Genomic DNA, 16072 nt, shown 5'->3' on the forward strand with positions numbered 1-16072 from the left:
AGTCGCGTATTCGCTGCTATCCGGATTGAAGGACCAAATGTTGCCCGACGGCGAGCACGTTTATTGTACGAAACTAAGTCGTTTCCGACGGAACGGCGAATAAATCACGATGAGAACTTTGAGGATTTTCTAACTCGGGCATGTGCCTTTTTAAGAGAAAGAAAAACGCGTGTTACTCTATACATGTTTAATTTAAGACTAATGAAAGGAAGTTGGCGGAAATTACAAATGACATTTTTCTGTTGGCAACAATTTTTTCTCTTCGCTCATTCCTGCTCTTTGTCAGGGGGTGAGCCAATCTTCGACTCGGGAATGAAGGATCGTTCACCGCTTACGTCCGTAAACAGACATTATTTGTCACATACACACATACATATATGTGATGTGATGTAAAGTGCAGCCACCTTCAATTCAAGGACTTGCCAGTGAATACTACTTGCAGTAGCCCCCATATAACTAATCCATTCACCTTCTCACTATAGATGTTACCGAAAAGCGAACAAAAAGAGTTGGGCGGATATGTAAACAGAGTCACTTACTCATAGTCCGAGGGAATAAAAGATGGTCTTCCAACCATACTATCCAGTGCATGGGTGAAGCTAATATAATATAACATGACATAATATAATACAATATAATATACGATAATATATTTTTTACAGTGCCATATCATAAATCAAGTAAACCTAGATTTCCCAGTGTAGGGAGGCTCTGACAGCACTTCTAGCTTAAATAAAATAAACCTAAATTCCCCAGTGTAATAGTACTGTAGTTGAGAAACCCGTGACACCAAAAGCGCCGTCTGGTGTAGAATGGGTGCGTAAATGCTCCTAAAATGCATGCATAAAGTTTCCTGCGCATTTAACACAACCACAGTAGCTAATGGAAAAAAGTGCACCCGTTTCTCACTAGATGTGCTGTTAGTGTTACCGTACAGTGGGAAATCTATGTTTATTTGATTTATGCTTCTAGTGAGAAACGGGTGTACTTTTTTCCAGTAGCTATTGTAATTGTGTTAAATGCGCAGGCAATTTTATACCTACATTTAAGGGGCGGGTAGGATCTAACACTTTTGAAAAATCATTTATTATTTTCTTTCCATTTTCTGATCGTACAACATTTCAAGAATTTTCTGTGAAATTTTGAAGCCTATCGGAACAAAGCTCAGCAAGTTATGGGTGTTTATCTTTGCCGATTTCATACTACGAAGAAATAAGAGCTGCGCACACAGGCCCAAAAATTTCTGCTTCGATTGACTTAAAAACTTGAAAAAACATTCTCAAAATGTTCCATTATAACAAAATACAAAAGAAAAAATATGGCTTTTTGAGAATGTTAGAGCCTACGTGCTCCCTTGAGTAATAAATTGTTTCCTTCGATTTTATAGACAATAAACTTTCAACGCGTTTTTATCGAAAGCAGGTTTTGAAAGTCCGTGTCCATCGTCATTCAAAAACTACTGCACCAATTATTTTCAAATTTTGCATACACTTTCTACATATAAAAAACCAGACCCCAACGTTTTCCTCTTCGTTGTTTGTTACTATGGGGAGGTTTTACAGCTACAAAATGGCCGATTTTTTCGTGAAAAATCGTACTTTTGAATTTAAACCACCACCAAAAATTCAAACAATTGAAAAAAATCAAACAAAAACGTTGGGGTCTAGAAAAACTTCTTATTAGTCTGCGCTGAGATACAGTGGACACCGCAAATCATGATTTTTAAGAAACGTCCTCAAAAATGCCTCTTCACCGACTTATTTCTCAAAAATTTTCCACGAAAAAACTATAAAATGTTGTTCGAATGATGCTTTTTATTATACAAAATATTTGAATATTTGAAATTCGCAAAAATGTTGATCTTTTTCATCATTTAGACACTACCAGTGCCTACTTTTTTCGGGTACGGGTTAAGATTTTTATTTTTTATCGGATACGGATCGGGTTCAAGTTTGGAAGAAAAATTAAACTCGGATTCAGGTAAAAGTTTTTTATTTTCGATCGGGTACGGATCGGATTCGAGTTTGAAAAAAAAAATGCATACCCGACCATCTCCAGTTTGAAGCCAGTTTCGTTAGTTTTAGCGTAATTGAACTGAAATTCGAGTCAGTTTCGAACCTGATTCTTATAACGGATTTACTCAAACCCCCGTTGCTAAGTACGAACCTAACACAATTCTAATTTTCTCAAGAAAAAAAAGATATTAGTTAAGTACGAACAAGCATGAGAGAGATCGGACAGCACACAAATCAAAGTAATGCGGTAAAGCCCTACCTGTAAATTATTCATTTGCACCGGGCTAACGAATACTAGTAGCATACTTTTATTTTAAAATAATTTATTATATCCCTCAACTTCTTTACTGTAAGTTTAGTTCCATGACATAATCGTTTTTGAGGGTGAATCAGTAGGTAGGAAATTTTTACAATGGCGATCCTGTCTGACGTTTTCCTATAATCAAAAGACACCCAAAAAGCAAACTACTAATGCAATGATACGTCTAAAACAAACGTGAAAGTAACTAAAATAGTTATGTACACTTTGCAAAAAAACCGGCTACCCTTGAGCTGAGCTGAGCTGAAGTTGCACTTCGTGATTGACCGAATGAGTGGAAATGTACAATGAACCAAGAAAATGAAGCTTGGGAGAAGCAAATCATTTTCACTGTACATACCCACTCACTTAGAACTTTCTATTGAATGATCAATAACGACGCTGGCTACGACCATAAATCAAATAAACATAGATTTCCGACTGTACGGTGACACTAACAGCACCTCTAGTGAGAAACGGGTGTATTTTTTTCCATTAGCTCCTGTGGTTTTGTTAAATGCGCAGGCAACTTTATGCATTCATTTTAGGAGCATTTACGCACCCATTCTCCACCAGACGGTGCTTTTGCTGTCACGGGTTGCTCAACTACATTTGTATTACACTGGGAAATCTATGTTTATTTGATTTATGCTACGACCAAAGGCTGTGCTAATGAGGGAAAGGAAGGAATGTTAGTCCGATACTCGTTGTTTCTAGAGACCGCGAGTACCACTGTATCTCCACGAGCATCACGGGATAGGAGATGTGTTAGTAGGGAGGGAAAGAGATCCGGATATGTTTTGGTGAACAATATGATCTCAACAAAAGCTGATTTTCGATACTCAGGAAACTGTAATAAGGCATTACAAGTAAGATAATATCTCTAAGGAACGATCTGTTAACAAAGCGAGGTGAAACACGACTCTCGAAAAACCGGCTACCCTTGAGGTACTAAAACTCCTATATGATTTGTGAAATAGATTATTTTCGTCATATTGAATTTACTAATTTTTTTAAAGACCTATTAACCCCAAGTAGTACAATGAGACATTTCTAGACTGTTACTACGATAAAATATAGTAATACAGATAGATGTACGCATTTTATCTATACAGCTGATTGATGTACGAATGTTGTTCGGTATTCGAATACTGAAATATTAGTTCAATTTATGTAGACTTGTGAAATGGAATAGTATATTTGAAATATTGCATTCCTAATTTAACAAATGCATAACACTTTAAGCGTTGATGGTACATCTATGGTACAATATTACACTTATCCTTAATTTTTCACTTCTTAGCACCACTTGAACCTGTACCGTTTGTCTCTTCATCTAGCAGAGCAGCGTTTGTTTCACTTTGAATTAAATTCGCTGTTGCTTCTTGTACAATTGACGTTGTAAATCTACCTGCTCCAATCCGATTAGTTGTTCCACTAGGTACAGAATTGTTATCTTGTCTCACTTTATTCTTGGTATACTTATTCGCAATATCGGTAACGCATGGTTGTGGCGCTGTCGAAGACGGAAGAACTGATATTGAGGACGATGGTCTTACAATATCACTGGATCTTCTTGCAGTATCATTAACTTGCAGCTGGGGATAATCAGTTTTGCCATGAAAACTCTTGGTTACCCGTGTGATGCGTGGAGGTTCAATAAAGCTTTCTCGTATCACTAATGCCCCTGGAGAGGAAACATTATTAAAACGAGCCGTCATACATTTATTAGTCTTTGAACATTTTTCTTGTTCGAGTTCAAACTGGCTAGCTAAATTTCTTTCTATATTTGGAATATATTTCTGCAACTCATCGAACGACATACGCATTTGATTGGGTTGATGGGCATAAGTACAAGTGGGTCTCAACATTTCCGAATTTCGGTCAGTAAACTTATGTGTTTCATGGGATAAATTTTTTGCTTCGGTATGAGTATCTTTCTCATACAAACTTATTTGTTTCTGAATTCGATTACTACGATGTTTATTTTCTATCTTTGGCGTGGGTTCTCCAGAAAAGGATTCCACTGTACTAATTAGAGGTGCTGATGACGGAGAAGGTGGAATATCACTACGCGAGTTACTAAACTCATGTCGAACGTTTTTCATATCACACAAAAACTCCTTCTGAAGTTGTTTTCCGCCATTGATTGGTCCTAAAGCTAGGTTCAGATTGGCTGTTGAGTCTAAATCGTCACTCGTGCTGGTTACCGGTAAGTCTGCAGTACTCAAGCAAGTGTCCGTTGAAATAGTAGCATCTTCGTCATCTTCTTCAGTGGTCTAAAACAGACAGATTATTAGGTAATTAAAGTCATTTTTGAACAAAAAAAAGTACCCACCAAATCAAAGTTGGTATTCGTGGAACCCCTTGTGGCTTCATTGGTGTTAAATTCCCAGTCGGAACATGTGCTGATTGGAGTCAAATCTCCGCTTATATCGAGAGTAGCTTCTTTGCTGATGGGAGGTATTTTAGCTGGACTATCCATGCTATTACTAACAGCTAACTGATCATAGTTGAAATGCGCCCCCAATACGTTCAAATCATCATCAATGTTCTGATATATTCGCGGAAAATGATCTCTATTGCCTCCTCCGGTAGCTAACGCGGTGCTTCTGATAGTACAAAACAATATAATAAAAACTCATTAAACTAGATTTTCTGAGTGACATATGCCTTACCCCTCTGTGCTTGTAATACTAGCCGACATGTCACTACTTGGACAACCACGAGAAAATAAGTCGCTATAGTTTGGAGATGACGGTCCCCCGCTGGAAATGGCGCTGATGCTACTATTCATGCTTGATTGGCCACTCCAATCTTTCCGATGACAGTTTTCAATGATAGGAATGAAAGAGGAATGCTATGTATGCTAGATATGATGTAGTTGCAAGCTATGTAATATTGAAAAATTTCAATGAACTACAGCCAACAAAACTATGAAGTATCTACATACAGGTGTGTTTTTCATTATACTTCGTTGTGTGCTGAAGATTTATTCTCCCTTAATTCCATAATCCATGTTAGTAATACAAAATTGTATTCCGGTTAAATTCGAAGATTCAAAAGTGTTTCTTATTCTTCCTAATAAAATTCAATAACCACCGGCTGAGTGCGGATAGGTCTTAAGGTGCAATTCATAAGAGAGTCGCGTTTTGGTGTGAGAAATACACGGAGGGTTTATTCTCAGTACATGGGGACCGTAATATTGCAACACCTTGAGCCCGTGTTTTCTCTCGGCGACCCTACTTATAATCTTAATAATTGAATACGAATTAAAGGGAAATAAATTCTGAGCGCATTAGTGAGTGTATTCCACTGAAAAGTGGGACAACTGAAATTATTTGTTTATGATGTATGACATAAAACCTGTGCGTGTCGTAACGTGAAATTAAGAGAATCAGAATATAGGATGCCATTGATATGCACTTTACAGCTCTGGAAGCAAACATACATACGTTGATGCTCATAGATGATAGACAAGAAGATTAATGGCCGGAAACCAGGTGAAATAAATCACGACTAACCAATTCAGTATCAATAATCATCGAATGTTCCTGATAATTAACGTAAAATACTCGTTTGTTTTATTGCAAACTGCACAGTACCTGAAACAAATTCTCCTAAATTTAATAGCTCCTATCATGCTGGAAACCGAGAACCGACATAAACAAAGGGGATTCTATATAAGTCTAATAAGATTCAATTATTTACCTGTGTAGAATCTTTTTTTCTAAATCCAGAAAATATTCATTAGAGGCCTATGAGAGCTCTTTCTTTTGAATCTAAACATAAATCAAGTACACCTAGATTTCTTAGTGTACGGAGACACTGACAACGTTACGCATAAGAAATTTCTGTACTTTTTCCAATAATAAGAGTAGTTGTGTGAATCATACTCTCATACCAATCATATTATCATATATAATACTGCAATATTCTTAAAAAATACTTCTCTCTGACTTTTGAAAGTAAACAAGCATAATCTACAAACTGAAATATTTCGGTACAAATTAAAACAGCTCTCAGTTCGGTTATCCCATCCTTATAGTAAATTCTACTATTAAAGATAAATCCGGAATCTGGGTATCGGTATAGCTGAAGTCGTTTCGTATGGCCATCAACTAACATGACCTACAAACTGGATTAGTTTTTTTCTTCATAACAGTAGAATTCCAGAACTGGAAATCGGGTTCAAGAGATATTCAGCTGTTTTGTTTGGAATCATAAGACCTTTGTTTTGGACAACTGTATCGGGTATCATCCCAGCGGTACCGTAAGGTACTGCTCTCAACAAATGTTTATTTTGCTGATATATTTCAATAGAACGAGAATACTTGGTAATTCGGCTGTTGAATGAAGTTTAGTGTGTGGGCCTGTTGAGTTTGGGAAAATCAGCCGGCACTTTGAGAATCGGAAACTAGACATCGATATAGCGGAAGTGAGATTATTTGGTCATCTGCTTACAAGATCTACAAATTATAGAAATTGATGAACAATTTTCAAAGAAATTGCAACCTTTTTACATGGTCACTTTTAATAAAACAATCTTGAAATCGAAATTTTTACTCACCCTGTAATTCCGGAATCGGAAGCCGGATCAAAAAAAAATCAGGAACTTAAATATGAACATTTCATTTAAATCTAAGTTTGTGAAAATCGGCTCAATTATCTCTGAGAAAAGTTAGCGCACATCTGCCTATTATTTTGGAACTGGGAATCATATTCAATTAAAATTATTGATTTTTTTTGGGATCTCTAGACTATTCATTTTAATTTAAGCTAATGAAAATTTGTTTAACCATCTCCGAAATATGGAGTGCAAAAATAGATACATACTTACAGATACAGACATTTTGATTCCAATAGTATATGACACTCGGCCCTTCGAGCCTCGGTTGGTTTTCACAGTGATTTTATAACATTTCTATATGAGAGAGATAAAATCCCCTTAATAAGGAAACGCCAGTCACCTAGTGCTTTACACCGAAAAATTCGCTCGTTACAGTGTAATTGGAGAATTGCGATAATTTAGTAGAGTTAAAATATAAGTCTGCTAGTGTTTCAATTTGCAGTGATAATGCAAAGACGAATCTTGTGAAGAAGGAAACAATTGGTTGTGTGCACCTAATGTAACCTCATTTAATTATTTCTCATCAAGCTACTGAATAAACCTGTTGATGAATAACCTATTTGTTTCAAAACGTAACTATAAAATCTCACAAATCGCATAGCCTCAGTTCGTGTAGGTTCTATTCTTTCTGATCCTTTCAACATTATATCAGGTGTTCCCCAAGGAAGCCATCTAGGTCCACTACTCTTCGTACTGTTCGTGAATGACCTATGTAGAGAATTATCGTCGCCTAAAGTAATGTATGCAGACGATCTCAAATTGTATCGCATCATTACTAGCCTTGTGGATTGCTGTGCCTTACTAATGGGCGTTGACAAAGTTATTGACTGGTGTGACAGAAACGGTATGAGTATAAACATGAAAAAATGCAGTGCAATTACTTTCTCACGATCGCAATCTCCGATCGTATTGCAATACTCTATGATGGCTGTTCCAGTTCAACGCGTTTCTGCTGTCAAAGATTTGGGCATCGTCCTTGATCGTAAGCTTCGTTTCACCGAACAATTACCTCTAGTTACGGCAAAGGCTTACGCAGTTTTGGGACTTATCAAGCGCAACACCAGAGACTTTGATGATGTGACAGTTTACGTCGCTTTAGTACGCAGTATTTTGGAATACGGAGTAATAATCTGGGCACCCTACCACAACGTCCACATCGATCGAATCGAACGAGTTCAAAAATGTTTCATTCGATTTGCACTACGACGACTTCCATGGCAAAACCGTCTTCAATTACCTAGCTACGAAAATCGTTGCGCTTTGATTAATCTTCCTACACTACAAAACAGACGAATTTTCCTTCAGCGACTGTTTGTCTTCGACTTGCTTTCAAATAACATCGACTGCCCAGCGCTTTTGGAGAGATTGCATTTTAATATTCCTGGAAGATCATTGCGGAGAACAGACTTTTTTCGACGATCAGTCCATCGCACACAGTACGGTCAAAACAATCCTATAGATGTTTGTTGTCATCGCTTCAAAAGTGTTTATCATTTATTTGATTTTACAATGAACAAAAACGCATTTAAAATAAAAATATTTATGTTAGGTTAATGATAGTAGTTGTATAGTAATAGTCTGTGCGATAATTTTATTTTAATCGAAGACAAATTTAAATAAATAAATAAAAGAATTCTTTTCTAAATATATGGAATGAGAAAAAAAAATAATAGCAAATAATTAAGTTCTCATCTTAAACTTCAATCCCGAAGAAATAAAAAAGAGTTATATTTACGTGAAGAAATTGTCAATTTTATTTACGCAACAAAGATCATTAGTCATAAATAAGTAAGAGTAGCAAGAAACACAAACAAACATATTTTAATATGCATAGTATTTTTTACAGTCGCAAGCCCATGATTATAAAGAACTTCAACACTTGCCACCAAGCGTTTCTATAGTGTACTACTAACAGGAACGAACTACATTGAAATGCAGTTGGAAAACAGAAACAGACAATTTTCAATTGAGAAAATAACTGAACTGAACGCAATAAATTTAACATACCAGAAATGACGTCAATATAAAATACTGATAACGCGTAGGTACGTATCAGTTTCAATACTTACTCGCCTGAGGCAACACTGGTCGATCAGAAATTGCTGGACTCGGTGACGGTGTTGGTAGCGGAGTCGAGGGATATTTTGGTGGAGATGATGCTGGAGTCTTGAATAGCGGCCCGATAGTCATTTTCTCCAAGAAGTGATCCAATTGTCGTAATGAGAGTGCATTATGGAGTGTTTCCAACGGACGAATTGGTGGAACACCTCCAAATCCTTCAATTGCTTAAACCGAATAGAAGAGGTAGGAGGAGGTGATGGTAACACATTTACAGGACATAATTTTGATAAACAACGATGTTTATGATATGTAAATGTGTTAAGAGTAAATCGAAATTGAATATTAAAATTATAGTTAAACTGAATGCTGTTAAACCTAAAATAAGCTTATATGAATGATAAGTTAGTCGAATCGAATTGCTCTTGATAATAACATATAGTATTTTGAATACTTATTATTATTAGAAATAGTTTAATGGCTAATGTTATGTACGATAGTATTTCAATTCTTTCAGACTTTTTCAGATTCAAGGCGATCACTCTATGAAAAATCGAGTTCCCATTTATTGTATTAACCAATAAATATATTATCTGAGAACTTAATTTGAGAATTTTAAAGTCGTACTTTTAATATTGTCGGAGATACTGTTCTTTGAATTTTCTCGCGCTGTGTCATTGACTTTCACGCACTCGAGACAAGACTCCCGATCAATTTGATGTAATATTTGGATGTATCAGAGTTCACCTTCGGAGGAAATCGTCGTTTTACTATATAATTTTTTTTCTTATCGTCAAACGAACCCCCCTTTTTCTAATCAGAATTTTACATAACACAATTCAAAACAAGAACAATTCGACTGATGCTAGAACAAACAAATGAAAAAATAAACAATCTTGAGCAAAAAATAATTACCTGAGGGCGACGCCGTACTGGGTATCATGTCGCGAAGATTTGGAGCTGATGAACTTCCACTGATTACTGCGGTGCTGAACAAACTATTGGTGCTGGTAGCCATCTTTTTACCAAAGCCACCTAGCATTTTAAAGTAGCTCATTTGGCCGGCAATGCTGTGTCGTTGACGTCTTACAGCTGTGCCACCAGAAGACGAGTGAGAGGACGAAACTACGCAGCTATGTCCACCACCAACGGCAACATTTCCGCTACTGGATGGATTTATACCGCTATCTGTCGTACACGATTTGACGAATTTCAAACAGTGAGGTTTACAGTTAGGTGGGAGGTTACTGCTGTTAGTTATAGCTGAATCAACAGCGGTAAGAGTTTGAGTTTCACTATAAGTATTAACCATGTTGAAAGTACTAGAGGATTTAGGAGAAACAATCTTATCCAATAAGGCTTCAAAACCCCTGTCTGAATCAGTAGCACTTTCATCCGGCGGTGGAGTTGTTAGGGTAATGAATGTGATAGATTCCCCGGTATTATTAGTCAATTTTGTTAATCCGAAATCGCTAGTATTTCCAAAATCAGCGGTGAGTTTTAGTATTGGTCCTACGTTGCAATTGTCAGTAAGAATTTGAGATTGTGGTAAGGGACTAGGACTGCTATCTAAAGATTTGAGATGAAATAACAGAGTAGCACTGGAATCATTCGGAAGAATACTTGACGTATCGACATCTGTCAAATATTCCAAATTGTCGAAGCTTCTACTGAGAAGTGGAAGAGATAAACATAACGTTGGTTTGAAACTGTATTCACTAAACGGTGTAAGTGAATTATCCTTTTCTGGATCATTCGAAAAAGTGTAAGAGCGAGCTCTGTTGCTTAATGGATATTTGTAGTGAAAAGTGTTTATATCATGACAGGTACTGTAATATCGAGATGTCTCCGAATTCGTATCAGAAAAGGATGAAACATAGAGTTCTTGCTCTGCCAAATTTGACGTAAATTCATTGATAGAGTCACAAGAATTAGACTCTCGCATGAACAAACACTGAGGCGATAAACTTTCTTCATTATTGTCTGTCGTTTCAATGAGAAATTGGTCTTTGCTACTTGTGGAAGATATCTGGGTGCTAATGAGAAAACTACAGTTTTCAGCATATTTAGGAAGTTGAGAAAAATGTATAGAAGAGAGAGGCATTTGTGTTTCGGACGACTCATTATATGGATTAATTTGTAGCATAACAGATAGCGTTCCATCTACGTTTTCAATATTCAAGTTGTTAAAAACCATATCAAATTAAGTATCAAGAAAACCATAAAACAAAAGTTACATAATTTTACGACGGTTAAACAGTGAGCATTCAAAACAGTGTCATTTTCATAGAGATTAAAGAGGTTAATATAGCCACACCAAAAAAAAAGGATCAATCATTGTATGAAAATAGAAAGAGAAAGGAGAAACGAAAAAAAAACTACAATGAAACTTAGCCCTTAACCATGTTTATGTAATATTGGAGTATCTTGATTATTTTCGATTATTTATGTAGTATGAATATAAAAAGTTAACATTATTCGTGACAATTATTGGATCTGACGTATTAGTCACACATACATTTCGATGCACCATTATCACCGGTTAAATAATTGATAATAATTCACTAAAAGTTTCCATGTACGAAATCACATTAAACATGAATCAATTATGTATTTGAAAATTACATCGTATATCGTTGTGTTGTTTCAATTATTGTCGACGAGGGTTACGCCCCGTCGTTTCGCCGACGGTCATTAGGAATTCGGTCATTTGGAATACGGTCAATTGACATAAGTTGCCTTATCGTCGCAGTGTGTTGCCGGATAACCTGTATTATGCCGTTACCCCGCTGTGTACAGGTTCACCGCAAAAATATTAGCTGTATTATATTATTAGAGTACATAAACTCGATTGTTTATGTTAGTTACAATGGTTTTTCGAAAAATAATAGTTAAGTTAATAATTGGGGTTTTTATGTATTATTGCTATATTTATGCTAAATAACTTGTATGCCCATTGACAGTATGTCAAATGACCGTACGCCTAACGTCCGTTGGGAAAATACCGTATACCATCGTAGGATCTGTTTGAAACCGCTCGATGAAAGTCTAATTTGGAACTATTGTAGTAAGTACGCTTCTTGGTGAGATGTTATTGAAAACATTTTTCAAAACAAACACCACAAATTAGACAGTGAGGTTGAAATTATACGCCGAGCTTTTGACTACCAAGCAAATACCCTTACTGACGAAGACTTACATCTTCAGATGATCAATTGTATTTCGGATTTCTACTTTGTAGTCCACATGCTCAATGTATACCTTCAGTGATTGAAATTTGGAGACGCAACAGAAAAATATCTACAACACGGAACAATTGCCAGCCATATGAGACTACTGTTAGTATATTCTTGTTACAAGTTTGTTCTGAAGAGCAGTTCAAAAAAATCTAAAGAAAAATAGATTCACTCGTAGACTCACGGATGATGTTGATTTGAAATAGATAAAAAATATTTATTACAATATTAGAATGTTGTACTATACAAATAATAAAAAAAACTACTAAGAACTCAAATAAAATTAACAAAAAATTAATAAAACCGTTTCTGTTGAATAAAACTCGTTTTCGAATTCGGGTACATAAAAGTAATACCGCTTGGTTCCGTAAAATAAAGTTACCAACTCTGACAGTAAATAATGTTTACCAAACGTGCTATGCATATTGAATTAAAATGTTTCATGAGTATTTTTTATACTTTAGTTATCTGAAATTGTTTTAATTGTGTGAATACTACTGAATACTGAATGAACGAAGTTTATCAAAAGCACAGCCACGATTATATAAATACAGCACAGCGAGTTGCTATCGTTAGGATGCACAAGCGCTCCGAAGGCAGTCTTGGATACATCAAATTGAAAACAATTTTCGCATCACTAATACACTTCACATCAGATTAAATTTATGAATGCTTTTAACAAAGGACAAATTATTTATCATCATATGATGCTTTCAATTTGATACTGGACTCTGCACTGAAATGCCTCCTAAAAATAGATATAATTACCGAATTGAAAATTGGTGAAAACATTAGTAGCTAAAACACTGCAAATGATTCAATCATATTTTCACTTCAGTTTGTTTAGTTAATGGCATATTTTTCAAAGATTAACATAAATCTATTTACAAACTTTCCAGTGCCTTCAGTGATAAACATTGAAAGTAAACTTTCAAAGTAAGGACGTCTACGGCCATTTAAATGTCAGAATTTTTATGAGCAAGGTGGAGCAAGGTATGAGACGTACTAATCGTTCGATTAAAAATGACCTATAGCTTCTTTAAGGGACGTGAAGCTCACGGGGAAACATAAAATACCACAACAACGCAATAGTCAACTCGAACGGAAATGTACTTCACTGTTACTTTCGTTAACATTTTCAAATATATGTACCAATACTGTAACTGTCAGAGATGTTAATATCAGAAATTTTTGTAATTAGTTGTAATTGATTTTTTAATAAATTTTACAGCTTTCCAATAAAATGCCCTGTAATTCAGTAAACCAGTCTAGGTTGTATTACTTCGACGATAGAACAATTTTTCCATAAAAAATGTAGATGCACAATTTAGTATTTGCAGTAGTAGTAATTTGGTTTGCTATAAATACAAATTGGAAAAACGAAAATATTTATTTTTAGGTGTCACCCAGTTTACCCGTGCAAGCAATCAAAATTGGTACGAATATGGTTAGCTTACTATACATATCACGTGCAGGAAATTTACATTCTATTTAAAAATTAATAGCTATCATCGCAATCTACACAAAATCTCCAAGCACGCAAGAGACACAATTCGTAGTATACCCCCATGAACCTTTTCCCCCGGAAAGATTTACAGATATTAGTTATTTTCGCCACAGTTATCAATGAAATTCGTTGTTCATTGACCATTTACTATGCATACTAACCTTTTATGCGTCCAAGCTTTCCATGCTCGAATGAGCGAGCAGCACGCGGCTCATCTGAATCAAGTGGCCGTTGACCAGAACTTTGTTGCTGTGCCGCTAATTCTTCACTCAATCGCTTAGCTAAATCCATTGCCTCGTGCCCTGATACTGTGTGACACGAACCAATAGGAATAGGATCTGAAGATTTTAGTTTGCGTATTTTTTTGTCTTTGTTCCTCACGACATCTGTAAAGAACTATAAAAAAAATTAAATAACCACCAACACCATAAATCTTAAAACATACATTATCTTTGGGAAGCGTTTGACTTGACTCATGAGAATTTTCGTCCTCGGTATCATTTTCTTCGTCGATACGCGATGTGCTTTCCTCATCCCCACTCTACACAAACATTTTTGTTAAATCAGAGAATAAAACAAGAACTATCTATAACTGAAATACTCACCGCATTTTTTGAAGTTACGGAATCATTACGACTGTGTGGTCTGAATCCTGGTCCTGGGGGTAAATTTTTTTGCACACAACAATTGACACCTGGACTGAAGTGCAACTCAACATGAAACCGTTCTTCCGAGCAAGGATCTTTCGTAGGATCTTCGTATAACATTATCACAATTTGAGACATGTAGTTTAGCTCCGATACCATTGATACATATTCCATAGCTCGGCGCCATTGCTCATCAGTTAATATATTTAAAAGTCCACCATGACGTAGTACCGTCAAAAGCGAATGAACATGACTTTCACTGGTAAAATAAAGTCTTGTTCTAACATGTCTTCCTGGGCTTGATACACCATGACTATAGCGAGGATTCAATCGGTTGACACTTTCATTGCCTGCTTCTTCTATATTACGCTGTAAATCAGCACGGATTTTTTTCAGTAATGGTGTACAAATGCCCTGGCCGATAGTTAACTTTTCTTGTACAGTTAATCCATATTCCTGGGGTATCACAATGTCTGCCAAATACTTGGCATATATGTACAATTCTTCAGCTAAATCGAACTGGAGCGTATGCTGGTTATGCTGTAGGTCATACTTGATGCAATCGTATATGTCCGGAATTTTTGATATATCGTAATTTTTACTTTTCGTGCAAAAATCTTTTTCGATTTTTCCCCATCGACGACCCATCAATTCCCACGTTTCACCATGGTACAGCACCGCTTCTCTAGTTTTGGGATCATCTCTTTTTACAGCTACCACGTTTAGTAATGATTGTATAAGCGAATGAACATGCGTACAACATTTCACAGGATTTTTAACGAAATCCATTGCAAGATTGATACTAATTGCATTGCCTGGATTTATAGCAATGCGATCTTCAATCGTAAACTCACGATCGATTTGCATCAGCTCATGTAGTCTTGATTTAGCCATATTCTGGAATTTACTCGAATCGCAATCATTGTCCAGCAATCCATTTGTATTTGCACTCTTCACCATCTGCACAAGTATAGGAGTAAGCTCTCCTTCTAGAGCCAGCAACCCTTTGGCAAATGCTGCTGCTGTCATTTGAACCCGTCCTTCGTCTGACGCATAGATTTTTAAATCGTGACGAAACGTTGAATGTAGCCTCAATAGTCCCAATCCTTGAGCACCAAGACCTTCTTTTCCATCTCTACTTTGACCGCCTGGATACATACAGCGGAATATTCGCCCCAGTTCTTCTGCTTGAATCCGTCCGGCTGGGGTCAATTCTCCACCCCATTTCAATATAAGAACCAGAGAAGGTTCCTTCGGAGCATCTACTGTTCCGCAGTGACACGATTTCGAATAGAAACAAAAAACGTATTAGAAAGCATTTTTATACAAGAAAATGAAACCGAAAAGCGATAGAAAAGACGCTGATAATAATTCAAAACAATTGAAGAGTTTACTATGCCTATCATTGTCACATAACGCAAAACTAAACGTACTAGAATTTTGTTTACCATCATCAGAGCTCGATCCTCGTGGACGACCTTTGGGCTGATATTTCATTTGAACTTTACGATTGATTCCGGAAAAGTGACCGTACCTAAAATAACGGAAAATAGTAAAGATACCATGGATGAACAGTTTAGGATTATGCTAATGCTCCGGGATCCGCATTCCTAAAATCTATAGACTACATAAATTATAAACTAAAGGAAACCATATGTTGATCATTTATACGGGTAATGTT

At 36.2% G+C, this 16072-nt stretch overlaps 1 protein-coding gene across 16 annotated transcripts in view; it reads right to left on the reverse strand.

Annotated features, from left to right (window-relative positions):
* Window positions 1-3481: 3481 nt before the first annotated feature.
* Window positions 3482-16072, reverse strand: part of LOC131425212 (inositol hexakisphosphate and diphosphoinositol-pentakisphosphate kinase) — a 37644-nt gene continuing 25053 nt past the window's right edge. For 6 of the 16 annotated variants that reach the window (XM_058586901.1, XM_058586903.1, XM_058586892.1 and 3 more), the window contains 9 exons: window positions 15825-15925; window positions 14350-15656; window positions 14190-14285; window positions 13906-14140; window positions 9917-11164; window positions 9013-9228; window positions 4992-5130; window positions 4652-4925; window positions 3482-4592 (listed from right to left, as the gene is read on the reverse strand). In XM_058586901.1, coding sequence (XP_058442884.1) covers window positions 3606-4592; window positions 4652-4925; window positions 4992-5130; window positions 9013-9228; window positions 9917-11164; window positions 13906-14140; window positions 14190-14285; window positions 14350-15656; window positions 15825-15925 — 4603 coding nt within the window. In that variant the 3' untranslated portion in view covers window positions 3482-3605. The remainder of the gene's footprint in view (window positions 4593-4651; window positions 4926-4991; window positions 5131-9012; window positions 9229-9916; window positions 11165-13905; window positions 14141-14189; window positions 14286-14349; window positions 15657-15824; window positions 15926-16072) is intronic. The other 10 variants (XM_058586894.1, XM_058586895.1, XM_058586898.1 and 7 more) reach the window with 7 other exon arrangements.

Source organism: Malaya genurostris, chromosome 1, assembly GCF_030247185.1.
Source record: "Malaya genurostris strain Urasoe2022 chromosome 1, Malgen_1.1, whole genome shotgun sequence".
In the NCBI taxonomy this organism is placed as follows: Eukaryota; Metazoa; Arthropoda; class Insecta; order Diptera; family Culicidae; genus Malaya; species Malaya genurostris.